We start from the raw sequence: 27,614 nt of genomic DNA, 5'->3' as shown, positions 1-27,614 counted from the left end.
GTGAATGCAATATACTTCGGCTCTGCTTGTTTGTATAGACACCTAACAGCAGGGTAAAATCTGAGGTGACGTTGTTGAAATACAGTTACACTCATAGTTGTCAAACATAGGGAACCTCGTTGATTAATGTGGTGAATGCAATATACTTTGGCTCTGCTTGTTTGTATAGACACCTAACAGCAGGGTAAAATCTGGGGTGACATTGTTGAAATACAGTTACACTCATAGTTGTCAAACATAGGGAACCTCGTTGATTAATGTGGTGAATGCGATATACTTTGGCTCTGCTTGTTTGTATAGACACCTAACAGCAGGGTAAAATCTGGGATGACATTGTTAAAATACAGTTACACTTATAGTTGTCAAACATAGGGAACCTCGTTGATTAATGTGGTGAATGCGATATACTTTGGCTCTGCTTGTTTGTATAGACACCTAACAGCAGGGTAAAATCTGGGATGACATTGTTAAAATACAGTTACACTTATAATTGTCAAACATAGGCAACCTCATTGATTAATGTGGTGAATGCGATATACTTTGGCTCTGCTTGTTTGTATAGACACCTAACAGCAGGGTACACCTGTACCAATAGTTAATAACCAACTTTTTCCAAGCCCACACAAGCGCTTGGTTATGGAACTTGTAGTAACACCTATTGGCAGGGTACAAGTTGCTTTAAATTTAGAATTGTAATGCAAAACAAATGTTCAAAAAATTGTGGACATGTAAAAAACATGTTACTTAAGCTTTTCCTGAGCTCCAACTAAACAGTAAGTCATTCGCTTTGTTTAATAACTAAGTTTATTTAGGGCTACACCAGTGAAGAAGGAAAGTACAACCCAAAGTTGAGCAATGTAAAAGATTCCTTAGAAGTCATTGAAGAAACTAGATTCGATAAAGATGGTTACGGCGATATAGGGGACCCTAATAACAGAGAGGATAATTATAAGAAGAAAGACGTGCTGGGGAAGCTATGGAACAGTCACCATCCTACTGAGAGGGACGACGATAAACTAAGATTCAGGTCACAGTCGATACAGCAGCAGCATAGGAACCATGGGATTCCCTGGAGAGATTTTGACGAATCCAGTTACATAAGCGCGACCGCGATCCATCACGGCGAGGATAAATATAAAAGAAACAAATTCAACCAACAAGCGTCGGATAAATTGAAATGTGATCGACCGGTTCCGGACACTAGGAATGGATTGTAAGTGGTTTGTCTTAATTCTGTACAAATATACGGATCGTGTTTAAACAATTTAACAACGGTCTATGGGAGTCGTGAGGATGCGGTTTTATAATTCTATGAATGTTCTTTGTTTACCACTAAATTGGGCGGGAAAATTGAAAAAAGGTGTCCCATCTCCCCCCACCCTACCATTTATTAACACCCCACGGTCCCATTAACACCCCTTGGCCCACACCCCCATTAACACCCTTATTCATCAGATGTTCCAGCAATTCCTGGGACCTCTCCAAGCTCCCAGCAACCAGCGTTATCGTTACTTTCCATAACGAGGCAAGATCGACTTTACTACGAACAGTGGTGTCCGTATTAAACAGGAGCCCACCTAGTTTGGTGAGGGAGATTATATTGGTGGACGACTTTAGCGATAATGGTGAGTATTTGTTGGTTTTTGTTTGGTATGGGTGAGGTCTCAGATTCGGAAAAATAGATTCGAAAAAAGGTATTCCAGGATATCCTAGAATACCTAAATATTCTGTAATGTGCATGCAGCCTGGCTAAAGGTCTGTGGGAATAAAAGGGGTGTATTTTGAAACAGGGTAACATCATATGATTTAGCACCTCAGTTTTTAGTAGTTATGAGTTATTTTGCTTCTTTGTGTTTTATGTGAGTAACATTCCATGACAAGGCACATCAAGAAACCTGGATTTTGTCAACAGGTTGCACTCAATGTTCTGCTGGTTTAAAATTTCATGTTGAATTCTTGTCCAATGTCATGTTAGTAGAATAGGGTTCTGTACTAAAATTGATAGGATGGGGTTTATTTCAATGTAGATTATATATACTTATACCATTATTCCAGCTGAGGATGGCCAACTTCTGGCACAAATTGAAAAAGTTCGAGTTTTACGAAACAACCAACGAGAAGGTAAATAACTTATATTTGGTTTAGTGGAGTAGGCTTAACTTTTTTAAAAAACCTCACTCTTTAATTTACATGGTTAAGAACTGTCTGAAACAGAAGTATTATAACGACTGTCATTGCCCCGCCGTGCGGGAATAAATAAGTTGCATTCAATCTTTTAATTATTGAACAAGAATCACAATTTAAAAATCCTGTTAAGTTTTTTCTCTATTATTTAGTTTTGTGATGCTAAGTTTTTGACTTCATATAAAAATGAACTCTGTAACCTAGCATCCTAAACCTAGCAATATAAGGTAATCTAGAATAACACATTTAAAAACATGGTTTATATCTCCCCAGTTTTTACACTGTATTTTTGATTTCATAAAATTGTCACCTAAACCTAGCAGCTAGCAGTAGAAGCTAAACTAGATGTTAACAACCTTGTTGGATCCCTCAGGTTTAATGCGGTCACGGATCCGCGGTGCTGACGCTGCAGCCGCCCCTGTATTAACTTTCCTTGATTCCCACGTCGAATGTAACAAGAATTGGTTAGAACCTTTACTACAGCGTATAGCTGATGATAGGACGGCGGTCGTTTGCCCGATTATCGATGTGATTAACATGGATAACTTTGAATATATTGGAGCAAGCGCCGATCTACGAGGAGGTACTTGTGTATTAATATCATGTCTCTTATAGTCAAGTGTTATGAAATGTTGTTTTCGTGAATCTGATCCTGATCTAGTCCTCATGGGCGATTTTTGCACCAAAATGGGGTCAAGTGTTATAAAATGTTATTAATTTCGTGAATCTGATCCTGATCTAGTTCTCATAAAGTTGTACTATTCTCATTAATGATAACAGTCAGCTTCAAGTGGTGGGAAATGTAACAAACAAAAATCTAGTCCAACAAATTGTATTTTTGTAGGATATTTATTTTGCTTAAAATGGCTTTTCAAATATCTTCTATTTAAATATAGACTTGATTTTTGTTTGTTACATGTTTATAGCATTTTATCCTGATAGTTTAAGATACGAAAATCGTCCAATTATGAGCAGTAGACCAGGACCATAACCAGAATTAATAACAGGCCTCTCATGTGCTTTAAAGCAGGATAATTACATGAGTAATAGACTTAATGACCATGTATAAACATATGTGTATGTTTGTAATGTTGGTTATGTATATTTAACATACAAATACATAAAACTGGCTGATCCAAATCAACTCGGCCGGTAAACAAGTAATAGCTGCAGGCTATTTAGTGTTCACATTCACTTGTGTCTACATCTGTAAATAATCCATAAATTCTCAATCAATAATGTTTATGCTGCACAATAATTACTTTCATTGTAAATGGAATGTTTGATGTTGGATACTTTTTCATGCACACTGGGTCATATTTCACACAAACACTTCTAAATGTAGACACTTATAGCCCGGGGGTTTAACAGTCATTTGTCTTTCTAAAGCCTCTCACATTTTCTATGATCTTCAACCCATTTACCATGATGAATAGTCCTGCTTATCTCCACTTATGACAACTCAAAGAAACAAAGATTTCCTTTGTTTAAAAATTAAAGTAAACATCACTTAGCATACTGTTTGTGATGTCATAATAGGATCTTTGTACTTTTCCGCTGACTTTTACGGCTAACACACATGACTGGATATGGGTTGGTAGTGCACATGAATGGCTAAACAGACAAAATGACTTCATTCAATCACAAAATCCAGCACCTGACCACATAAATGAACTAAAATGTAAAAGTGGCTACTTAAAAATATAGTAAAATGTTAGAAAAAAAAATTTTTAAAGACAAATTTTTAAATGTAAAAATTTTCGAACAATAGTAAAATTTGAAACTATGTTGGTTTGCAGGCTTTGATTGGAACCTGGTGTTTAAATGGGACTACATGTCATCTGAGGAACGCAGAAGCAGAGCAGGAAACCCTACAGCACCAATATCGTATGTCACGTTTCATAATATGTTGTTAGTCTATCCATATGGTTGGAGCTCTTATATAAATTATGCCTTGGCCATTGTTAAAGTATAATTTTCAAGTTATATTTAGGAAATACCATAAATTTATATTTAAGTCAAATGCAGTAACAAATCATATTTCACATTGTTTTGTTTTATATTATGTTCCGAATCTATGCGGTTCTGTGGGACTTCTATAAAAATTCAAAAAAATGATTTAATAGCCTACTTCAGTGCTCTTCAACCTTTTTATGGGTTGGTGAACCCCTAAAGTTGTTGCGTCGAACTCATGCACCCATGTTTGCTTTAACGTAAAACTAATGACGTTTCGCAATTCCCTGTGATGCAAGATATAGAATTCATATAAAAAAAACTGTAGAAAAATGGGTAAATTTGTTAAAAATGTTCAAAACTGAGTATTATTGCTGAAAAATTGTTGAGGTTTGTGATGCACCCCTGTATACCCTTTTGTATTGGTGCACCCCTGGCATATTTTGATGCACCCTAGGGTGCACCGTGCACACCGGTTAAAGAGCACTGACCTACTTAACATAACGAAATGTACATGATCGTATGTTACCTGGATAATGTGGTTTAATTAAGTTTCTTATTACATTATACTGTTTATAAGATGTGATGTCACGCCTTTTATTAAATAAGTCTTTTCGATTTTGTAAACTTTTTCTTAACCGCGACCAAGAGATAAAAATCATCCATTCATTCACAAAATCCCATAGACCTGGCTACATATAAAAGACGTGTAAAAGTTACAAAAAAAAACTTAAGAAACAATAAAAGTCTGAACTGCCAAATAATCCAGTAGGCTGACATATTAATCCATATTAACAACAGAACAAACTTAAATCAATGCGTTAAGGTTGTTAGTACAAGTGTTGCCTAATTATTCCCATGTTGCAACTAACATGTGTTAATAATGGGGAATATTATTGATTTGGAACCACTGGGGACTAAATAATTCATTACCAAAGTAGATGTGTATCTCTGTCACTTGGGGTGACAAAGAGTCCACATGGGGATTAATAAATTAAACTCTGGGGAACAAAACAACAATCATGTCAATGCAATTAAACCCCAATTATATATATTATATATTTCCTAATAAATGCTTGCGGAATTTAAGACAAAACTTAAAAATAAAATTAACATTTTTATACCAAAGTAATCCAAAATCTATATCAGTTAGTTTTGATCAATGTGAGTTAATTGTAGGATGTGTTGGGTTTAGCAGTTGTTATTTGTAACTTCTTCAAAGTAGTTTACACCTGGCAAGTTCTTATGACGTTTTGCGGCTAATCCCTTTCTCCTGGCTGCTTTAATTAATCTAATCTTCGTTATCAGATCGAAGATCAAATGTTAATTGAACTTAAAACATAAACGCATGTTTAAAGCTATTGTGGTGAGAATACTAGTATTATAATGACTTCCCTTCTCTTCGTTGTTTTAATTAATCTGATCTTTAATATCGTATTTGAATATCAAATGTTAAAACCTCAAATGTTGAAATAGTGTGACACATAAACATATAATTAAAGCTATTGTAGTAATAATAGTAGTCTTATAACGACTTCTGTTTTGCTGCTAATTCTCTTCTCTTCTTGGTTTAATTAATCTGATCTTAGATATTGTATTTGAAGACGAATATAATATTATTCCCACGTACCTTGTTAGCCATGCCACAATCCCCTGTTCCATGTTACCTGCACCACGATCCATGTTACCCACACCACGATCCATGTTACCCCACACCACGATCCATGTTACCCCACACAGATGAAAAAAAATGCCATCGCATTTGAAGAAAGATAAAATGTTATTACCACACACCTTGTTCAGCACACGGCACAATCCCTTGTTCCCGTGGCGACGATCTATTGTTCGTGACTCATAATCCCTCACTCAAGTAACGCGATGTCTAGACAACAATCATGCACTTCTATTCAACTATGACGTCATAATATGCATTTGCAATACAAACATAGCAGGCCATGTGTGTAATACGATTTTCATTTCACAAAAAAAAATTTAGTGATGCCAAAAATTAGTAAATAACGAGAATAACGTTATGTTTATAATAAAACTGACCAGAAAAGTGTTTTATATATATAATGTATAAGTACATCACATGACATCCCATGTGTTAATGTATGGTACGATTTTCATCTCACAAAAAAAAATTAAGTGATGTCAAAGATTAGGTTGTGTTTATGTTTGTATTAAAACTCACCAGAAAATTTGTTTATAACAAATCATATATTCATACGCATTGTGTACAAAATACAATGAAATTATTGTTATTTCAATCATTTTGGTTTTAAAACTAAAACCATCTGTTTAATGTTTGTTGAAGCCTAAAACATTATGTTTCTTTTGAACTGCTCGGACAATCCAAGTTTTATATATCCGTCTAAATACGCATTATATTTCCCCTATTACATCATAAATATGATCTAAACGTTTCAATTGAAAAAGTAAAATCCTATTTGTTTTTTGAGTTGCTATGTTTGTATTAAAACTGCTCAGAAAGTCCTTGTTTTATGCAACTAATATGCAATATTATACACAGAACACCTGTGACATCCTACATCTATAATATGCTCTAAAATGTTTCGATTTAAAATTACCAGAAAGTCCATGTTTTATGCAACTAACATGCATTGTATATACACAGCACACCTATGATAGCTGGTGGTTTATTCTCAATGGATAAATCCTACTTCAATCAACTCGGTAAATATGATACGGCTATGGATGTTTGGGGGGGAGAGAACTTAGGTGAGTTGGAAACTATGTATGATTGTGTTCTATGTATGTATGGCTATGTATGGCTGTGTTCTTTAAAATAGCTCGACCAAGTTGAAAAGGAGGTTCTTAAGATACGTTGGCATGAAAATATATTCCCTTGTCGCTGCATTAACAACTTCTTTAGAGCCAGAAACCTAGAGATGTGGAATATATTAGGAATTAATACATTGCCCAAATGTCTGCAATTTTTTGTGCTACAATTTTTTTGATTCACACTTATAATGACTGTGTTCTGTGTTGTGTATATATATATATATATATATTTATATATTTATATGTATGCTGACAAGTGTATGAATTATAGGTGGTTTTAGTTAACGTTTTCTTGTGTAAAAATGGTGACCACCCTGTATTAGCAAAACATTAAAGTAACTATTACTAAAACTAATATAAGGCCCAAAATAGCGCGGCTATTATATTATATATGGGTGAGGTGCAGTGAAACTTGCCATGTGACTCAATCTTAGGCCCATTACCCCAACATTGTATTTGTATGCCTATATACAACTATGCTGGAAATCTTATATATATATATATAATATACGTATATATACCTTAACCTGTTATGCCCTAAGTTTGTAACCACATAAATTGTGTCGTATTTGTTGTTATCAAAATATAATAAGTTTTTCAAAAATGGTAATACATTGACCTGCATTATGACGTAACCAGTGTCGCAGCCAGGGGGTTCAGGGTGTCGCACCCTCCCCCTTTTAAACCAGAAAAAAAAAATTATATATATATTAATATATATAATAAAAAAATTAAAAAAAAACATTTTAAAAATTTGTTGATTAAAACCCCCCCTTATTTATTTTCTGGCTCCCCATATAAGTTGTGTTGTATTTGTTGACATAGAAATCTCGTTCCGTGTTTGGCAATGTGGTGGAAGGTTGGAAATTATCCCCTGTAGTAGGGTGGGACACGTGTTTAGGAAACAACATCCTTATACCTTTCCTGGGGGAAGTGGGAACGTATTTACCAGGTATTGTGGTTTGTGGTTAGCTTCTAATGTCATTTATCTTCTGATGAATGAAATACTTTTGTGGAATTTAAGAAGGTGTTTGTGGCTTCAGCTTTTTTAATTTGTGATTATCTTTAAATGTGTGACATAACTTTGTTAAACAAGTGGTTTGTTTGATATGATTTTATTTGTTTCTTAATTGAATAAACTTAACTTATTAATCCTCGCATTGCGCTGCAAAAACAGTCGTTATATTAAAGTATTATTACAATTTGACATGCACCTCGTGCCTGTTTCTAAAGATACCCTCGTGTAATAGGATTTTACCATGTTCGAATTCTGTTTGATATTCTGAATAAAATCGTGCACTTTTGTAACTGGTACCCATGTCGTACATTGGAAAACAATCGCCTTAAGCGGTTCTGTCATATTACATTTTATTGTGTATTGTATAAACATATGCTTATTGTAACTGTGATATGTTGAGTTAATCTGGCCGTGATCTAGCACTCATATTGTTGGACAATTCTCGTTGCATCATAACAGAACACAACAAGTGCCACTAAATATAAAGCAAACTAAAATTCAATTATTGGTAAACTTAAAAGCATCACATATGGTGTGCTGTGGTTTCCTATCTGTCAATCAAATCCTTAATTTCTTCTTAAATCACACCAGCGTAACAGGATTCACCAAGTGCTACTTAATACATAGCAAACAGAATTTAAGTTCAACTGTTATTAAACAAAAAAAGACTGATGATGGTAGTTATTGTTAAAAGATATATTAGATTACACCATTAGTTGGACTTGATTTGTTTAGAATACGTCAAGTGCTGCTAATTCATAATTTAAGTCCTAATGGAGTGATAAAAATATATTTTATTTAATTAATGGACTAATAATGCTAGTTATTGGCGGGAATCTTTGGTAAACAGTTAGTTGGATTCGATTTTGTTTGCTACTGTATATTTAGTAGCACTTGTTGTGTTCTGTTATAATGCAACGAGAATCGTCCAACAATATGAGTGCTAGATCACGGCCAGATTAACTCAACATATCACCGTTACAATAAACATATGTGTATACAATATACAATACAATGTAATATGACAGAACAGCTTACAGCGAGTTGTTTCTGAACCTAACAAGCGCACCAGTCACTAAAGTCCTCTTTACATCAAGCAGATTTAGAAAGAACAAACATGGTAAAATCCCATTACATGAGGGCTTTTTTTTAACCTTTTAAAACACGCTGTATTAAATTGTCTCAACAAATGAATGAAAACTGGGCACGAGGTGTATAGTACGTGTCTCAGTACGAATTGCATTGTAAACAAAGCCTACGAATTACATTGTAAACGTGTGTTTCTTTTTTACCTAAAAGCAAAATAATCCCTCATTATTATTCTATTAATATTCTTATTCTATTAACATGATTCCAGCGCTGTAGCATTTGCAGCTGATTTTGTGCAGATTTCCCATAATATTAAAAATTGTTGGTTATTATGTCACTGCACGAATTAAGTAGCACTTGGTGTAAACGTATACTGCTATTTCTAAAGTGTAGAGTTCTCTATTTTATTATAACGAAAAAATTCCCTATATTATTATACCATTATTACGCCACTATAGTAAATAGTTGATATTTTCCACAGAAACACCAGACGTGCCGCCGAGGTGTGGATGGATGATTACAAGGAATATTATTACGCAGCTGTGCCATCGGCAAAACTTATACCGTTCGGAAAGTAAGCAGATCTGATTGTTCTGTCATAGTAAACCATTGTTATGTCACAGTGGACCATTGTTTATTGAACCACTTGTCATAAACAGGATGTAACTGACAGTAATCTCAATTGTGACGCATCCGTATGGTGTATAATGAGACGTTTATGTCCCATTTCATAAAGAGAAACGCTGTCTAGTGAAGTTGTCCTTTTTATATTTTTGTATCACTACCATGGACCATTATATGAATGAATGAATGTAACTTACTTTATCCTCGCGTGGCTGAAAAACCGCAGTTGTTATAACACGGGTGTTCTGTTTAATACACCTTGTGCCAGCTTACGAGTTACCATGTATGTTACTTTGTGGGTGATTTTTTGGGGAAATGTTTTTTATATTTCTATATGGTATTGGTACATAATCAGGCATTAATTTCATAAAAGAGTCTCATAAATTTCATAAAGATTTGTCTAGTGAAGTTATTGTCTATATAGAATTAATTGTAAAAGAAATCTTCCTGCCAACGTTGTGTCTGCCATATGACATGACATCAGCAGGGTTTGTCGTTTTTGTCTTGTACAAGAACACATACGCTCACAATGACAGCAGCTTATAGCTGTTAATATAGTAGGTTGGGGTAGGATTTCCCTCTCATGTTGTTGTATTGTTCCATTTAGTAGTAAACAAGGAATATTTACAGAATTATATAACTGTATCCCTACAGCTCTAAAAGAGGGTGGCTAATTGTTAAAATCAAGATTAGGAAATATGGGAAGTTAATTATGTGCTAATGGTAACCATCTTACCCCACATTACAATATATAACTTAACATGACACGACCAGTGTAGTGGAAGTAGTTTTAACATGTAAACAGAGTAAAAAATTCCCCAGTGCTAAATATAGGGCATTTGTTCTTTAATGTGTTAATGTACTTTGAATTTATATAACTGTGGGCATGGTATGTATGCCACAATGGTATTTTATTTTGGATAAGGAAAGCCATGGGCCCTGGGATTTAAGCCAGAGTTGGCCCATTCCCCCAACATTGTATATGCACATTTTATTCTATTCTACATTTCATTACACATGGGTTAGGTACTGTTCCAAAGTTGGCACATTACCAAAAATCTTCCTCCAAACAACATTGTAACTTATCCCATCTTTGATTTACGATTCTTATTCACTTTACGTTTCCATGGTAACCTTCATAAATATTAATTTTATCCAACAGTATTGAGAATCGTTTACAAATACGTGTAAGAAATCAATGCAAGCCGTTCAAGTGGTATCTGGAGAATGTATATCCTGAACTAAGGTATATTGTATGTGTGTTGTATATTAGTTGTATGTGTGAATGTAATAAGTAAATAAAGCTTGTTTTTGCAATGACAGTCGTTACAACACGGGTGTTATGTTTCATATCCCTCGTGCCCGCTTACAAGTTACCACATATATGCTTTGTGTGTATGTTGTTGCTGCCAAATTAATTTAACTCTGACATTATTCTATATCTTTCATCACATTATGATGTAACTGATCCTCTTATGACATCACAGAGTGCCAAGTAAGGAGTCAGTAGCCTTTGGTTCAATAAAGCAGGGTGTGAACAAATGTATTGATACGTTGGGTCATGTACAAGAAGGTTCTATTGGCTTGTACGAGTGTCATGACTCAGGGGGTAACCAGGTAATAATGCTGTTGTTTGTTGCATGGTAAGGTGGGGTAAGGTGGGATACCATTAACATAATATCCCATTATTGTTAATCATATATTTGCTTGGCTAGGCTTTGAACTAAGCACTATGGATAAATGAATGAATGAATGTAACTGAACGGCTGTGACTGAATGAATGTAATTTGTTTATTCCTGTGCGGCCGGCAATGGCGGTTGTTATAACATCAGTGCTCTGTTTTAAATTTCTAAACCCTTTATAATGCTGTGGGGTGAGATGGGATACCTTTAGTCATAATATCCCATATTTCTTGATTCTGTTTTTAATAATTAACAACGCTCGTTTATGGCCACGAGGATACGGTTATTTAATTCTGTAAATATTATTTATTGGCAAGACATCTGCCTTTATGAAATATCATATACGACTAATTGGTTTCCACCCGTCGGACAAACAACATAATTGCTATAATTTACTTCCACACCCTAAATGTGGTGAATAGATTCTATTGTATATGGGTGAGGTCTCATGGTCGGGCCAGCTCAAGAGGAAATGGGATTTAGGTCAGAGTGGGCCTATTACTCTGATTGTAAACAATTGCATAGGGATTAAAAAGTGTAGGAATATAGTTATATCTACATATACATATATGAACAAGTGGTTGATTTTTATTGGTGGTAAACATGAAAATGTAACTTTTTATTATTGCATGGTGGGCAACAACAGTTCTATGTTTCATACACCTCATGCCCACTTAGGAGTTCCCCATATATTTGACTTTGTGAGTGATTGTTTTTATTTTACAATTTTCTTTATGACATCACAGGAGTTCTCTATGAACAAAGAAATGCAAATCCGACATCAAGATCTTTGTTTTACGGCCGGGGAGGGCGCTAGAGAGGGAAGTATCATCAAGTTACGACATTGTGATGAAAACAACACAATGCAGGTGATGAGAATTCATTGATTGTTTGGATTTATACACTGATTATAGACCAAGTTACTGTCAGAAACATCTGCTGATCATGAGTTTAGTATCCAGACAGTAACTTGGTCCATCATCAGTGTAAAAGAGGTTACTATCCACCAAGTTACTGTCCGAAACATCTGCTGATCATGAGTTTAGTATCCAGACAGTAACTTATCATACATTCTCTTTATTTCAAACCATAAAATTATTTTTTTTCCAGAAATTTGAGCAAAGCAAGAGCCAACTTCGTCTCTACCAATCATCCTACTGTATCGACAGTCGCCATGAAAGAGACATGGGTCTCATACTGTCCAAATGTGACCACAGTCGTAGCCAGCAGTGGAGGTTTAGCATGGGTGACTTGACCCATTAACCTTCTTACTTTTGCTTCTTGCTGCCTTCTTCATTTGCAACCTAGGGAATTCTGTGTGACGTCATAATAACCAGTATGCAGCGTCCTTGTGACGTCATTATCCGCTAATATGTCGCAATCGGTTCGTATTTTAACCTGACATTATGGTACATACTCTTAACAGCCTCGCCGCTTTTTTAACTTTACTAATCATGTGATGACATCATCACCTATGACGTCATCAGCTGTGATGTCATAACGCATAGCAGTCGCGACGCACTTACGCCGATAAAACAACTCATTACAACGGTACAATTATTTTTCCTTTGTCTTAAATTATCGAGATTTTATTAATTGAGTCTGTTACGTAGTATGACGTCACTAATCTATGATGTCATCAATCTATGACGTCACAAAAGTAGTAGACCAAGATTGGATGTGCAATATTCAAAGACATGATTTACCTTGATTTCTGCAATAGATCTAATTTAGACTCCTAACATGTATACGCCATAAAGCTATTAACCCGCAATTTTATTTATTTTTTGCCAACCGAACGACTGTGTTTTTAAACTGGAGTTTTTTAGCCATGAGCTTTTCGCCGCAACACACAGTCACTATTGCAGCATTGTGCTAATAAAATGTTAAAAAGATCACTTTGTTGTATTGGATGGATGTGACTTAGTTATCCTCACATGGCAGTACAACTTCAATAGTTATAACTGGTATTGTGGCAGAAGTGATTAGCACTTGTCTCTAGCCGACAATTTCAACGTTTTAGGGTCTGATACTGCTACCAACGTGGGCGTATGTGTCGTTGGGCAAGACACCCAAAGGCAGTTGCTTCAACCCAGTGGTCACTAATGGGTTGTCAGTTATGTAAAAGTCTGTATATGAAAAACTAACAGGGCATTGTGTTGAACCCGTGTAACTCTGTAAATACATATATTTCGTGTAAAATGTTAAAAAAACGTACATTGTATTTCGCGGCCTATTTTTCGTACCTAATATAAATAAATCGTTTCAATTTAATACAGACCCCAGAACAGTTTTTATTTTATGACATTTTTATGTCAGTTTTAAGAATACAGCATCGGGAGTTTCCCTAAATTTGAACACAACAAAATTTTGGATTTTAATTTGTTTTGGTTTTGTTATAATTTAATAGTAAATGTGTTAGAGTTGGTTACTTATTATTACTTTGTTGTCATTTTTTGGGTTGGAAAAGACATAAATACGCCAATACAATGAGTCAAGATATGACAAACGAAGAAGAAGCAACAAAAATGTTAATCGAACTAACAAAACTTCGCGAGTCGTTAATTTACCAGGTAAAGGCGGCAAAAACTGAGATTTTATCGAGAGAAAGAATGTCCACCACTGTTGTTGATGAAACACATGAGGATATCCAATCTAAACTTAATGCTGTGGCATCTGATGTTTTGAAAGTGAAGTCTAATATTAAATGCAGAGACAACCTTCTTAAGATGGCGGCATTCAGTCAAGAAATAATCAAATCTCTTCACAAAGAAAAGTTTGGTGTTTCTGGTGCTCTGCGTGAGAGTGTTGTCGAAAAACTTGAAAAATTGAATGAAATTTCTCAAAATAGTCTTGATAAATTAGAAAGACTAAATAGTCTTGAACGCAACCATGAGGGTGCTAAACTTAGATTAAAACAAGCGATGATCAAAAACCGTGAACTCTCGGTGTTGCTCGAGCATGCTGAAAGCAACTGTGATGTCACAATGAAACAAAAAAACGTAGAAAACGAGAATTCTAAAATTCGCTCTGAGAAAAATAAGTTGGAAAAAGTTTTGGACGAAACTAAATTAAGAAGATCTTGTTTTCAAGCTTTGATCGGAGCTTCACAGGTTGACTGGTTTAACGATCCAGAACTAAAGGAAATTGTCATCTCATTAGGAGAACCTGTGTTGTTATAATTTATACAAATATATCTATATAAATATTCTATAAATGTTTTACAAAAACTGCAAAACATGATTGAATGCAAATATTATTTATTGGGTTTGGCTCGTTTTTGATCAGTTTTAGTATTTTTTCAAATGTTTTTTGGGGTATTAAAGTATAATGTGTGTAAGGTATATACATGAAGATAGGTTGTTAGGATAAATATGACATAAACTAATAAACTATACTTTTGATATTCCATAAAAGTTTTTCTTACCTAATAAACTTTAAGTTTGAAATAATTTTTTAACTGAAAAAAAAAAAAAAGTTTTTTCCCTTAACTTGCCCATTTTTAATGATTTAGAAAACAATTATGAAATTACATAACTTGATAATCGGAATTGTCGTATTAAAGCGAAATCAATTATGTGTCAACAGTTTTGCATTTCAACACAACGTAAAAGCCAACCTTAAAAATTTAGGAGTCACTGCCACTTTAATACACTGCCCTTATTAGTTATTACATTATCTTTTTGTATTTTTGGTAGTTTTCAGGTAAATAAGTGAAAATAATCGTGTAAACAACTGATGTTTACAAACAACTGATGTTTGCATTAGAACAAAGATGGAGAAATATGAAAAGATCAAAGTGATCGGAAAAGGAGCTTTTGGGTAAAACTAAGATTGTGTGTTGTTCTAATAGACGTTTAATTAACATTGTGTTTTTCAAAGTTTTTCAACAAACTGCACAATTTCTATGCAGAAACAAAATCAGCACCAAAATTCAATCTCGGGATAAAACTTTATCATTTTTTTGAATAATCTACAAAAAATATAATATTTCAATTACCGCAAAACCAGAGTACAGCAAAATTTTTGAGATGTAAATTTTGAAATTGTGTATCCCTTATTTAGTGTAAATTTATTAATCCTCAAAACCCCCCTCAATACGGTTTCTTTTATTACAGAACTGTCCATCTAACGATCCGGAACGAGGACAAGAAGTTGTTGATATTGAAGGAAATATCGATGGAGGATATGACGGCTGACGACCGAGCTTCTACTCTGAATGAAGTGCAGATTCTAAAGGTGGGAAAGTAGTTGGTGTGTCTCTACATGATTGTAGGATTATGTTGATCCAAGCCCGAGTTTAAAAGCTAATGATATAGCATTTGTTGTGCTGACAGCAACCGATGATTAAGGTGGGAATTAGTTGGTGTGTTTCTGTATGTACACGGTACACGGTTATTGTTCATGGTTCACATGAAATACGCGGTCAAAGTTAGCTCGGCAAACCAAGGGTCACTAGTGGGTTGTCTAAATTATCAGCCATGCAGAAAAAACAATCGCTCACAAAGTTACATACGTGGTAACCTGTAGTTGGGCGCATTTATTATTACCTCATGCTCGTGCCGAGGTTGTGTCTCAAAGACATTGGCAATTGCTCCAAGCTAGTGGTTCCTAATGCACTTCTTTATGTGACAGCTTCTTGGCATTTGAGCAGTTGTGTAAAGCTTCAATTGTACACGAACTTATATTTCTACAGGTTCTAAAACACCCCAACATTATCCAATATTATGAAAACTTTCTTGAAGGAAATAATCTGGTTATTGCTATGGAATATGCACAAGGTGATGTCATAATGTGCTATGATGATGTCATAATGATGGTTTATGTGTAATTCTATAACCCATATTTGCATTATATCAGATATGACAACCATATAACTTTTTACTTCCACATTATGAGAAGAAAAAAAAATTCTTTTTGTTTGTTTATTTAAACATACACAAAGTATGTGGTAACTTGTAAGCAGGCACAAGGTGTATGAAACAGAACACCCGTGTTATAACGACTGTCGTTCCCCCCCACGTGAGGATGAACAAATTACACCTATTCATTCAATAACCCACAAAGTTACATTGCCCCAACAGGTGGAACTTTATACGACTTCCTCATGTCTCAGTCTTCACCATTAAAGGAGGAAAACGTGACCAACTTGTTCATGCAGATTGTGGTTGCGTTACACCACATACACACTATGAATATTCTACACAGAGATATTAAGCCTCAGAATATTCTTCTGGATCGAAAATGTAAAGTTTGTAAATTGTCCGACTTCGGAATCTCTAAGGTTTTGAACACGAAGACCAAAGCTTTCACGGTAAGTTGTGTGGAACAGAACACTAGTTATATATTGGTCCGTTTATCAATATGGTATCACTATCATATCACCCTGGTTGTTACTCAATTTTAATTGCTTTGTTACATGGAAACTTGTAAGCGGGCACAAGGTGCATGAAACAGAACACCTGTGTTATAACGACTGTCGTTTACCCCGCCATGCGAGGATAAATAAGTTACGTACATGGAAACTTGTAAGCGGGCACAAGGTGCATGAAACAGAACACCCGTGTTATAACGACTGTCGTTTAGCCGCCATGCGAGGATAAATAAGTTACATACATGGTAACTCGTAAGCAGGCACGAGATGTACGAAACAGAACACCCGTGTTATAACGACTATCGTTTACCCCGCCATGCGAGGATAAATAAGTTACGTACATGGAAACTCGTAAGCGGGCACAAGGTGCATGAAACAGAACACCCGTGTTATAACGACTGTCGTTTACCCCGCCATGCGAGGATAAATAAGTTACGTACATGGAAACTTGTAAGCGGGCACAAGGTGCATGAAACAGAACACCCGTGTTATAACGACTGTCGTTTACCCCGCCATGCGAGGATAAATAAGTTACGTACATGGAAACTTGTAAGCGGGCAAGAGGTGTATGAAACAGAACACCCATATTATTACAACAACTATCATTACCCCATAATCAACCCCACCCCCCGCAGGTAGTAGGCACCCCGTGTTATATATCACCGGAGTTATGCAGAGGAATGGCTTACAACCAGAAGAGCGACATCTGGGCGTTGGGGTGCGTTTTGTTCGAGTTAATGACGGGAAAGAAAGCGTTTGAAGCGCCGGTGATTGTTTGTGAATTAAAACAAAATTTTATTTAATGATTAAAAAATTATTGAATGAATGAATCTAAATTTATATGTAAATTTCCAAGCAATAGAGAGTAAACAAAGGAAATATGTCAAAATACCATAGAGCCAGAGGGGATTAAAACACTAGTAAAATGTTGTTTTATATACCTGAAAACGTTTAAGTTAATAAAGTATAATATTATATGTTATTATTATTAAATATATTATATTTAGTAAAAAAAATTCTTGAAATAAATTTTAATTTCTATTCTTTTAGAACATATCTGCGCTGGTGATTAAGATCACTAGTGGGCAGTATAAGGTGAGCGAGTTACCGAAGATATACTCGGGGCAACTTGTGGGTCAACTCAAACGACTCCTCTCGTTAGACCCCACAGAAAGACCTTCGGTGGACGAAGTTTTATCGGAACCTTTCTTCGTTTGTCCGTTGATCGATCTTTACCTGAATATTGGAGCTGTGCAAGTCAAGTAAGATCGCTTATTTGTGGTGTTGTCTATATTGGTCTGTATTGATGAGGCCAAAAGACCTAGGATTTAAGGCCAGAGTTGGCCCATTAACGCATTACTGCTTATATATATATATATGAGTATGAGTAATAACAAAGTATGAATTGTTGAATGAACGTAACTTATTTATCCTCGCATGTAGGGGCACGTGCAGTCTTTATAACACTGGTGTTCTCTTCAATACACGTCAAGCCAACTCACGGGTACAAATTTATGTGGCAACATAGCATTAATGTGCGACATACATTAACTTTCAATGCTAAATATTGGTAATCAATCCATAATCTCCCCAGGAAAATTCTACCTAATTAATGTAAAGCAGGGAGTTTTATGTTTGGCCTGCTTTGCCACCCCATGTTTGGCGTCTATAAAGCGACACCCATGGCCCCATACATTAACTTTCAATGACAACTATTGTTAATCCATTCATAATTCCCCCCAGGAACTCAAAATCTCCTCCCACTTTATCCCCTAGTGGTGCTCGTGGTCGAGCTGTTGTTTCCAATCTTCATCATACGTCGTCAAGTTTGTCCGTGGATACAATGCCTGGGGTGGGTTGTTAAGGATAAACTTGGTTTGAAAAGGATAATTTTTTTCAAACTAAAATTTTTTGGATAAAGAAGACATTTTGTTTTTAACTGAATTTCTTTCTTTTTTAGAATAATAATTATTTTTTTTCACCCTATTAATTTATTTTTTTAAACTAAACTAAAATTGTCTTTTTTTTCTGTATTACCAGAACAAGAACCCGAAACATTACACTGTTTATTGTTGGGGAAACGGAGTCTCCACGCCCATAAAGCTACCACTGCCCAACTCTGATACCCAGGTTCCTTAATATCAGTTATTTAAACTATTTATAAAACTCTGTTTTTATTATCCATGTATTAGTTATGGTTAATATTATTTTTAAAAACACTTGCATAAATATGAGTGTAATATTTATGGTCATTCTCTCCTTCTTCGCATATCCTAAATTGATAAACAATTTATAGTTTTAAAGTACAAAAAACGTGGTAAATGTATTTACTATCTATGAAAGTCGGACTTAGTTCAAAAAGCCTATTTTTATAACATTTTAGTTGATATAAGGTAAATCATAAATTTCATATTTTCCGCAACTAACGTTCCTATTTCCCAGGTAGTTGTATAATAGGTTAAATATATATTTGCAACCAGGTACTTCATGCATGCGTGGGGCGAACACAGAAAGCTTGCGTGACAGGGAGCAGGAGGTTGCTCTCTTGGGAGGTGAGCACTCATGCTTATCCTATTTATCAATAAAGTATATTACTGTGTGGATCATATTTTGGGGTCTGTTCCATATGGGTGGGGTCCTACAGTGAGGCACGCCATGGGCCCTGGGATTTAGACCAGAGTTGGCCCATTACCCCAACATTGTATATGCACATTCTATTCTATATGGGTGAGGTCCTACAGTGAGGCACGCCATGGGACCTGGGGTTTAGGCCAGAGTTGGCCCATTACCCCAACACTGTATATGCACATTCTATTCTAAATGGGTGAGGTCCTATAGTTAGGCATGACGTGGAACCTGTGATTCAGGCCAAAGTTGGCCCATTACCCCAAAACCCAAAGATTTAGGTTAAAGTTTATCGCAATATTTTCGGTTATATTTTGTTTATTATAAGATGTCTAACTGGGGTCCTGGGTTTTAAAACTTACGGTTATATAATTAAAACACTAGAACTATTTCATGGGTATGCCTGACTACCCAACCACCCCAGGTTTGGTGCCTACTAACATTGATATCAGTGTTTTAGTATAGACACCTCTAGTACAAGTATTCTATTCTACAAGGGTGAGGTCCCATGGCGCACTATAGGACCCGAGAACCCAAAATGGCCATGATTGTGGTTTAAAAACCAACCATACACATCTTATATAAATATCAATAAATTGTTTGATACAGACAACTTCCAGTACAAGTCTACCTGGTTCGTTTGGCGATTCCCAACTCATGCCATCGTATCTCCCTAGGTTCATGGAAGGCCAATCGGGGGTTAATATTAAACAGTGAGTATGCGCGCGTAGTGTATGTATATGTGTATAGATAGTATATGTGTGTGGTAATAATGGTCTGTAATTGTCTCGACTTTAAGGCTAATGGACCAACCTTGGCCTAAACACAGGATGTTGATGGGTATATGTTTGTATATATGTGTTTGTATGGGGAACTGATTGTTTTATTGCGTTTTTAATTCTGTTTCTCACTTATATGGTTTGTCTAGATGTCAGCGTCCGCATAAATGTGGCTGAAGGTTTGTAGGTGCGGTAAAATGTGTGTCTGTAAAAAGATCCTTGTGCTCCTGTACCATAAATTGTCCACAACTTTACAAATAATAATTTTTTTATAAACCTTTTTAAAAAACTATAAAATATTCATCAAACTGTAAAAAATAAAGATTTTAAAGATAAAATTTTCGAAACAAAATGTTCAAAAATGAAATTTTTCAAAAGTTTGGTAAACATTGCTATACCCCTTTGAACACATATGTCTTTTACTCATATACTAAACCTATGGCATGTACTCGTATACTAAACCATCTTCCATTACAGAGTAGCATGTGGTGAATTGCACACAGCTTGTTTAACCGACAGAGGAATCCTGATGACGTTTGGAAGCGGAAGCAACGGTTGTTTGGGTCACGGTAACTTTCAAGATGTGGAAAAGGTAAATGGAAATATACCAGTATTTTTCCGTTGTTGCGCAGTCATTTTTTTTAAAAACTGATGTCTATGGGTTATCTAAATTGTCAGCATATATAAAAAAAACCTAAACAATCACACATGATGTCAGAACCCACAAAGTTACATACGTGGTAACTAATAAGCAAGCACGAGGTGTATGAAACAGAACATCCGTGTTATAACGACTGTCGGTGCCCTGCCATGCGAAGGTAAATAGTAACATTCATTAATGTATTTTTGTGTTGCCCAATTACTTCATGCAACTTTTAATTATGAAAAGCAACTTTTAATATCAAAAAAATGTTGCAAAACTTTTGTGTAAAACAAAATGTTATTATTTAATCATCCAAGGCAACCATCGTCGAGCAACTCCTGGGTTCTGAGCTCATAGAAATAGCAAGTGGTTCCTACCACATGCTGGCAGTAACGAGCGACGGGGAAGTATTTTCATGGGGAAAGGGGGACAACGGTAAAAATTACAAGTATTATGATTTTGTTGACAATAATAATTGTTGTTATGTATGAAGGAATGTAGAAAGAACAACAGAATTTGGCAAAATTTAGGATTTTGTTTTTTTATTAAAATATTTGCATAACTCCCAAGATAAGAAAGTGCAGACTTTGTAGGACAAGTGTTCTTGCATTGTGGTAGCTGCCTGTACATGGATGTCGTTTATTTTGTCATGCATGCTGGTTATTGTAACATGGGTGTTCTGTTTCATACATCGATAGCAACTCAATCTTTTATTTACTGCTTTTTAGTTTTGACTCTATACAATAAGTTACATATGTGGTAATACCCAAAAAACACCCCATTACCCGAAACCCCATTCGCAAGTGGGACTACTATTGGAGGTGCTAGTTACAGAATGTTGTATCACACGTGTTCTGTTTCATACACCGGTCTTTTATTTAGCGCCCTTTAATTTTCCACTACAGTAATTTAGCAGCTGCATCTGTTTAACAGGGAGGTTAGGATTGAACAGCGAGGAGACAGTGGCTGTTCCAATGATGGTTCCACTCCCTGAAGTTATTGAGCCATGTTCAGTTTCTTGTGGGGTGGATTGTTCAATGATTTCTACGAGGTCAAAGATGGCACTCGCTGCTGGGAGTAATCATCATAATAGGTATTGTGATGTAATGAATACAATGCTTAGGCACCAAACCTGGGGTGGCAGGGTGGGCAGGTCCACCCCACCCTCACTGAATAAATCGGTAAACATTATTTTCCAACAAATAAAGTTTATTTCTAACTTTTTTTGCCTCCCCTGTGTTTCTAAAAGTTTGTTTCCTATAAAAATTATCCTGGGTATTGAGGTTTATCTTATTAGTCATAGGGTAAAGGGCCAACTGGTCCAAACCTCAACCTAGGACCACACCCATATAGAATATACGATGACCAAAAGTTGGTAATGAGCCAACTTTTGCCCACTTTCTATTTTCTCTAGTTGGCTCCTATGTCAATGTAAGCCATCTATAAGACCTCACCCATACATAATACAACTTATCCCCTCCCTACAGACTTGGTTTGGACGTAATCCACGATGGAAAGATCTTGAAAGAAACAACCGAATCCTCGTGTTTTGTTCCGTTAAGATCGGAACCAATTTCGCTGGGAAATATTTCAAAGATATCGCTCGGTTTGCAGCATTCGGGGATCATTACAAGTAAGTAGGGTGCGGGCAGTTGTGCCGTTTTTTGCAAAGTTGGGAGTAAAGTTCAGATAAGATGATAAAATGACTAGTTCTCTGTTTTAAAAGAGTTTAGTTATTTCTTATTGTATTAAGGAAACTTAATGGGGGTGTAAAAATCAGGGGTTTTAAAAAAATGTTTTAGATATTTTTAATATATGGCTGACAGTTTGAACAACCCATTGGAGACCGCTGGGTTGAGCAACTGTCGTTAAATGTCTTGCACAAGGACACATATACGCCCACAATTTGTACCAATGTGCTTTGTTGGTTGGCATGCCCGTTTCTAGCCCAAAGGATTCGGGTTCAAGGCTCGGCACTGTTACCAGTGTGGTGATGTGTGTCAATTTAGATGCCACGTTGCTGCTGAATATGCGCAGCAAGTAAAACACCATCCAACTAATGGTGTACCAAAGATATAAATGTATTTTCCAGTAACTAGCATTAACAGTCTGTTATTAAAATGGTCAAAAATATATCATTTAGTATTGAAACAACAGAAATATTTGAATAACAGACTAATGAAATTATTCAACCTCAACAGCTGATGGGTCGTTGTACATGTTTGGATTAAACAACTGTGGTCAACTTGGTACGTTACCTTCTCAATCTGCACCAAGGATGCCACATAAAGTGACAGCTGTTAAAAATGCCAAGTATGTGTTGTTGTTCCTACTTGTACACTGGTGTATTAAGTTAATAACAGTAGGTGTTTATATTGTATAATTAGTGTATAGAAGAGGAATTATGAATGTGTTCATTGCTCACCATTCATGGTGGGTTTATATGTGGGTATAATGTAGTAGAATACTATGTTATAATGACTGTCATGTAAGGTTAAACAAGTGAGGGTTGTTAGCTATACTGTGGCCGCCCGCCACGTGTGTGTGCGCCGACGCGTACACAAGTGCCTTTTTCTCACGTTTATCTTCCGTATAAATACAGCGTCTCGTGTTCATTCGCCCTCTTAGTTTACCGCTCGCAATACAACATTCTGCAACCGCTACAATACTATGTTAGCTGTTCTCCCCTAAACCCACTTTTCCTGCCATGGCTCACCATAGGAACTCACCCATATAGAACATAATGCATAGCTACGGTTGTTGCACTTTATACCCTTAGTTTCATATGTCCAAGTAAACTATGGAAATCAGTCATATATACAACCCGTATTTGTCTGGTACCTTGCCACAGTAGTAAACGCATCTGCCTGTAGCCCAGATGGTGTCATTACCTGGCCATGCTGGGTAAATAAGCTACGCTCATCATAACATGAATGACTTATGTATTCATGTATTCATCCACTCAGGTTCTCCGCTGTTAGCTGTGGTGGTTCATTCACAATCGCTGCTACTGATGATCACCAAGTTTATTCCTGGGGTAAACCATCCAGGGGACAACTGGGTAGACCAACTTCCGACACAAAGAATGTTTCGAGTCCAGCTCAATTGAAACTACACGACCCACTAGTGGATATGGAGGTTGTATCGTTATCTGCAAGCCATGGCAACACTCTGCTTGTCGTGTCAGGTAAATGGTATTGTCACAAGCTATCATGAGATTTTTGTTGTACCTTTTTTATTATAATAGAAACAGTAATAATTTTTACTTTGTAGCTGTTTCATGCACCTTGTGCCCACTCACAAGTTCCCATGTATCGTATTTAACTTTGTCTGTGATTGTTTTCTACAATCTACATGGCTGACAATTTGGACAGCCCAATAGTAACCATTGGGTGTGAGCAATTGTCATTTAGAATCTTCCTCAAGGATACATACGTGGTGACATTGCCAAGCCTTGAACTCAGAACCTCTGAGTTAAGAGGCAGAAGGGCACATACACCCGCAACAGTAGCCCCACCTTATAATATTACTTCCCAGGTGCTCGGCCAAACATAGATTCAAAGTTCAGGAATAGTTGGGACACGAACACGTGGAGGGAAGAAGGGAAGAAAACGTCTCCGAGATGAACAGAATTATTTTAACAGCAATTTACCTAAGCTACTAACAACCTTTGTTCTGTTACTGATATTTCATAGTTCAAAGATTAGGACCAGGCTTGATTTAAGCCGGAACCTACTCAATCAAATTCTGGAAGTCGTAGTTACTTTATGGTTTATTAAAATAGGAACACTTTAAACCTAGATTGGGACTATGTTTGATTACTTTGTTATCTGAATTAACTAATAGTTCTGTAATTTCTGATCTTACAAATCTAGCCCTGGATTTATACATAAGCAATTTCATAATGAAATACAACTCATTCGAACCTTACTAATTAAAAGATGCCCCGTTATTACATGTAATTTTTTATATTGTAACACTCGTGCATTTTAAGCTTTAAATTGTGACTTGTACTTCCTTTGTATGGTGCAGAAACTATGAGTGCTTGTTTCATGTATGTTATTTATCTCTTGCACTTGAAATAAAAAAAGATGAAATAAAATGTGATAATGTATTCTAGTGTCAGTTTAATTTGTCAAACGTTTTTGTTTTCTGGCTAAACGGAAACGTGTACGATGTACTTATATATATGTGTAGTATAATATTTTATTATGTTTGTCACTGCGGTGGATAGCACCTATAACGTGATTTCGCGCCAAAACTTCAAGATTTTCTATTGAACAGCTGGCAGTAAAACAAATTGAACACTTGCTAAAAATACGACGGTTGTTTCACCTTAAAATCGATTAACTGCAAGAATTCGTACGTTTAAGCTTGTACAAATTAAGAGCTACGAAGAATTATGTTAATTACCGACCCAGTAAAGGATTTTTTTCAGAAAATAATCGAAGAGGTAAGCTTTTGTGTTTTAAGTTTATATTTTGGGACCTAACGTATTAAATGTTCTATACATTACTACAGCACGTTGTTTTACCTTGTCATCTAGGATTCTTTCATCGAACCAACTCACGTAAAAATATACCTTATATTATGGATTACATTTATGTAAAAGACTGACAATGCCTTTTAGGCGAAATATATATATTAACAGATGAAATAAAATGTGAAAATATATTCTGTTTTCTGGCTAAACGAGAACATGTAGTTATGTAAAAGTGTAGTATAATATTTTATTACGTTTTTTTAGGCGAAATATATATGTGTTAACGTGTATCTTTTATTAAACAATTGGTTAGACCAAACATTGTCTAGTACCAGATCCTTACATTACATCTGGTTGGATTAACTATGTTATTTAGTGCTTCTACCTTTATCCATACAATATATAATACACCTTATATGTTCACAGCGTGTGCTGGTAATGGTGGCACAGGATGTTGATGGATTATGTGCTTGTAAAATATTACAATCTCTGTTCAAATGCGACCACGTTCAATACACCCTTGTTCCTGTGGAGAACAAACAAGATCTTGTGGTGAGGATTAATGATGATTTATTATACAGTGTGTTTGTGGGTCGAGGGTCGCCACTATTATTGTGGGCGTATCGCGAATGTATTTTTGGGCAAGACAGGGGGAGTTTAGGGTGTCGCGAACCCCCATTTTAAACCCCCCAAAAAAGAATTAAAAAAGAATTTTTTTTTAAACATTTTTGAAAATTTTTTGATTAAACCCCCCCCCCCCCTTATTTATTTTTTGGAGGCGCCACTCGTCGCTGCTATTATTATGGTCGTATGTATCCTTGGGCAAGACGGTCAACCACAATTCTGCTCGCTAATCGGTTAGATTAGATGTCAGCCATAACCTTAGTATGTTACTTCGTTGGTAATTATTTTTTAGGATTTTTTTTCATTTTTTCTGTGTAGCTGATAATTTGGACAACCCGAAAGTGACCACTGGGTTGAAGCAATTGCCGTTAAGTGTCTTGCCCAAGGAAATCATTTGTAATCTTATCTTAACAGACTGAGTTTGATTCCCACAAGGAGCAATACAAACACATGGTGTTGTTAAACTGTGGGGGAAGTATTGACTTGTTGGAGATATTAGAACCAGATGATGATGTCATGATTTATGTCATAGACAGGTGGGTTATGACATCATAATTAATGAAATATTGTAGTATTTTGGTGGTGACTTCGCATATACCACAAATTTAGTATCTTTAAAATGTTTAAATAAATTTTAACCTTAAATTGTTTGTTATTCCAACATATGCTGAAATACACCAAGCTCTAAATTGTGCGCTCTAGGCTACGGTTTCCTAAACTATGTGATACTACACTTAGAACTTTCACTAACAATAAATTAAGTTTCAGTAGGCTATTCTATACGGGTGAGGCCCTACAGTAAGGCAAGCCATTGGCGCTTTGATTTAGGCCAGAGTTGGCTCTTTATACCGAACAGGATCAGCTGTTTGAACTTTCAAAATTTATATATTTATTTTTGTAAGCTTTAATATTTCCCTTTATTACGTGAAACTTACGCTAGTTAACAATACTTTTAATTAAGTTTCAACATGTGTTCTGTAAAAAAATGTTGAAAATGTTTTTTAGTAATTTGAAGATAATCCACTTATTTTATACACAGTCGTCGTCCGATTGATTTGGTCAACTTTTATTGCGAACGACAAGTTTATCTCATCCTCAAACAAAACCAGGAGGAAGCCCAACTTATACCGGATTATGACCATATATACAGGAATTATGATGTAAGTTTTTGTGTTGTTTAAACATTATTAAACCAATTGGCTTTTCCAATAAATAGTCCGCATATATTTTTGGCCCTGCCAATGTAAAAGTGTTTTATTTCAACTAATTTTACCAAATCATACTAATGTTAATTTACCAACATTTCATTGATATATTAATATAAAGCAAGCTAAATTCGAAATCTTTAACAAATAGCAAATGAAACGTTGATTGGTATAATAAAATTAACATTTCTAAACCAGAAAGCTAAATTAAATATTTCATCGTAATTTCTAGTCAGACAATGAGGACAGCGACACTGAGTACGAACAATCGTCGAAACGTCATAAATTTGATCAGGTGAGGAAATAAAACTGAGCTAAATTTTACATTGTGTTTAAATGTTAATGTTTTGTGGGTTCGAAATTTTAATAATATGTAACGTAGCATTAAATTTTTATTTATTCCTCCGAATCCAATAGTGAAGATTAAACAAATTAAATGATTACAGAGAACAAGAAGTGAATTAGCAACAAAATGACAGTTGTAAAAATGCTACATGATTTAAAATGTTCATTGTTTTGTAATAA

At 35.5% G+C, this 27,614-nt stretch overlaps 4 protein-coding genes across 5 annotated transcripts in view; all 4 read left to right on the top strand.

Moving 5' to 3' along the window:
- Window positions 1-13,254, top strand: part of LOC100179270 (polypeptide N-acetylgalactosaminyltransferase 2) — a 19,561-nt gene extending 6,307 nt beyond the window's left edge. The window contains exons 2-13 of one of the 2 annotated variants that reach the window (XM_018815148.2): window positions 813-1,213; window positions 1,456-1,625; window positions 2,056-2,121; window positions 2,558-2,767; window positions 3,984-4,071; window positions 6,776-6,879; window positions 7,768-7,894; window positions 9,531-9,623; window positions 10,836-10,919; window positions 11,161-11,290; window positions 12,103-12,225; window positions 12,467-13,254. In XM_018815148.2, coding sequence (XP_018670693.1) covers window positions 813-1,213; window positions 1,456-1,625; window positions 2,056-2,121; window positions 2,558-2,767; window positions 3,984-4,071; window positions 6,776-6,879; window positions 7,768-7,894; window positions 9,531-9,623; window positions 10,836-10,919; window positions 11,161-11,290; window positions 12,103-12,225; window positions 12,467-12,619 — 1,749 coding nt within the window. In that variant the 3' untranslated portion in view covers window positions 12,620-13,254. The remainder of the gene's footprint in view (window positions 1-812; window positions 1,214-1,455; window positions 1,626-2,055; window positions 2,122-2,557; window positions 2,768-3,983; window positions 4,072-6,775; window positions 6,880-7,767; window positions 7,895-9,530; window positions 9,624-10,835; window positions 10,920-11,160; window positions 11,291-12,102; window positions 12,226-12,466) is intronic. The other variant, XM_009862766.3, reaches the window with a different exon arrangement.
- A 463-nt stretch (window positions 13,255-13,717) lies between these two features.
- LOC104266471 (centromere protein H-like) lies at window positions 13,718-15,053 on the top strand. The gene has a single exon (XM_009862765.3). It carries the CDS (start codon window positions 13,846-13,848, stop codon window positions 14,536-14,538), a length of 693 nt encoding a protein of 230 aa, XP_009861067.1. The 5' UTR covers window positions 13,718-13,845; the 3' UTR covers window positions 14,539-15,053.
- Window positions 15,053-24,879, top strand: LOC100186341 (serine/threonine-protein kinase Nek8). The gene is made up of 17 exons (XM_002126577.4): window positions 15,053-15,178; window positions 15,475-15,595; window positions 16,053-16,137; window positions 16,441-16,670; window positions 17,366-17,497; window positions 17,781-17,992; window positions 18,474-18,582; window positions 18,771-18,860; window positions 19,211-19,282; window positions 19,965-20,068; window positions 20,612-20,726; window positions 21,095-21,212; window positions 21,711-21,870; window positions 22,265-22,410; window positions 22,979-23,090; window positions 23,744-23,964; window positions 24,315-24,879. The coding sequence occupies exons 1-17, from the start codon at window positions 15,132-15,134 to the stop codon at window positions 24,401-24,403; spliced, it is 2,163 nt and encodes a 720-aa protein (XP_002126613.1). The 5' UTR covers window positions 15,053-15,131; the 3' UTR covers window positions 24,404-24,879.
- Window positions 24,880-25,106: 227 nt separating this feature from the next.
- Window positions 25,107-27,385, top strand: cdc45 (protein; the record flags this gene model as incomplete). Its single annotated transcript, NM_001032432.1, is given in 5 exon segments — window positions 25,107-25,230; window positions 25,687-25,812; window positions 26,299-26,420; window positions 26,924-27,044; window positions 27,322-27,385. Coding segments are annotated over 5 exon segments (484 nt in total), but the record flags the coding sequence as incomplete, so codon positions are not given.
- Between the last annotated feature and the right edge of the window lie 229 nt (window positions 27,386-27,614).

The sequence above is a fragment of the Ciona intestinalis genome, unplaced genomic scaffold (assembly GCF_000224145.3).
Source record: "Ciona intestinalis unplaced genomic scaffold, KH HT000035.2, whole genome shotgun sequence".
In the NCBI taxonomy this organism is placed as follows: domain Eukaryota; kingdom Metazoa; phylum Chordata; class Ascidiacea; order Phlebobranchia; family Cionidae; genus Ciona; species Ciona intestinalis.
Note: the sequence above shows the minus strand (reverse complement) of the source record. Positions and strands in the feature narration are given on the sequence as shown.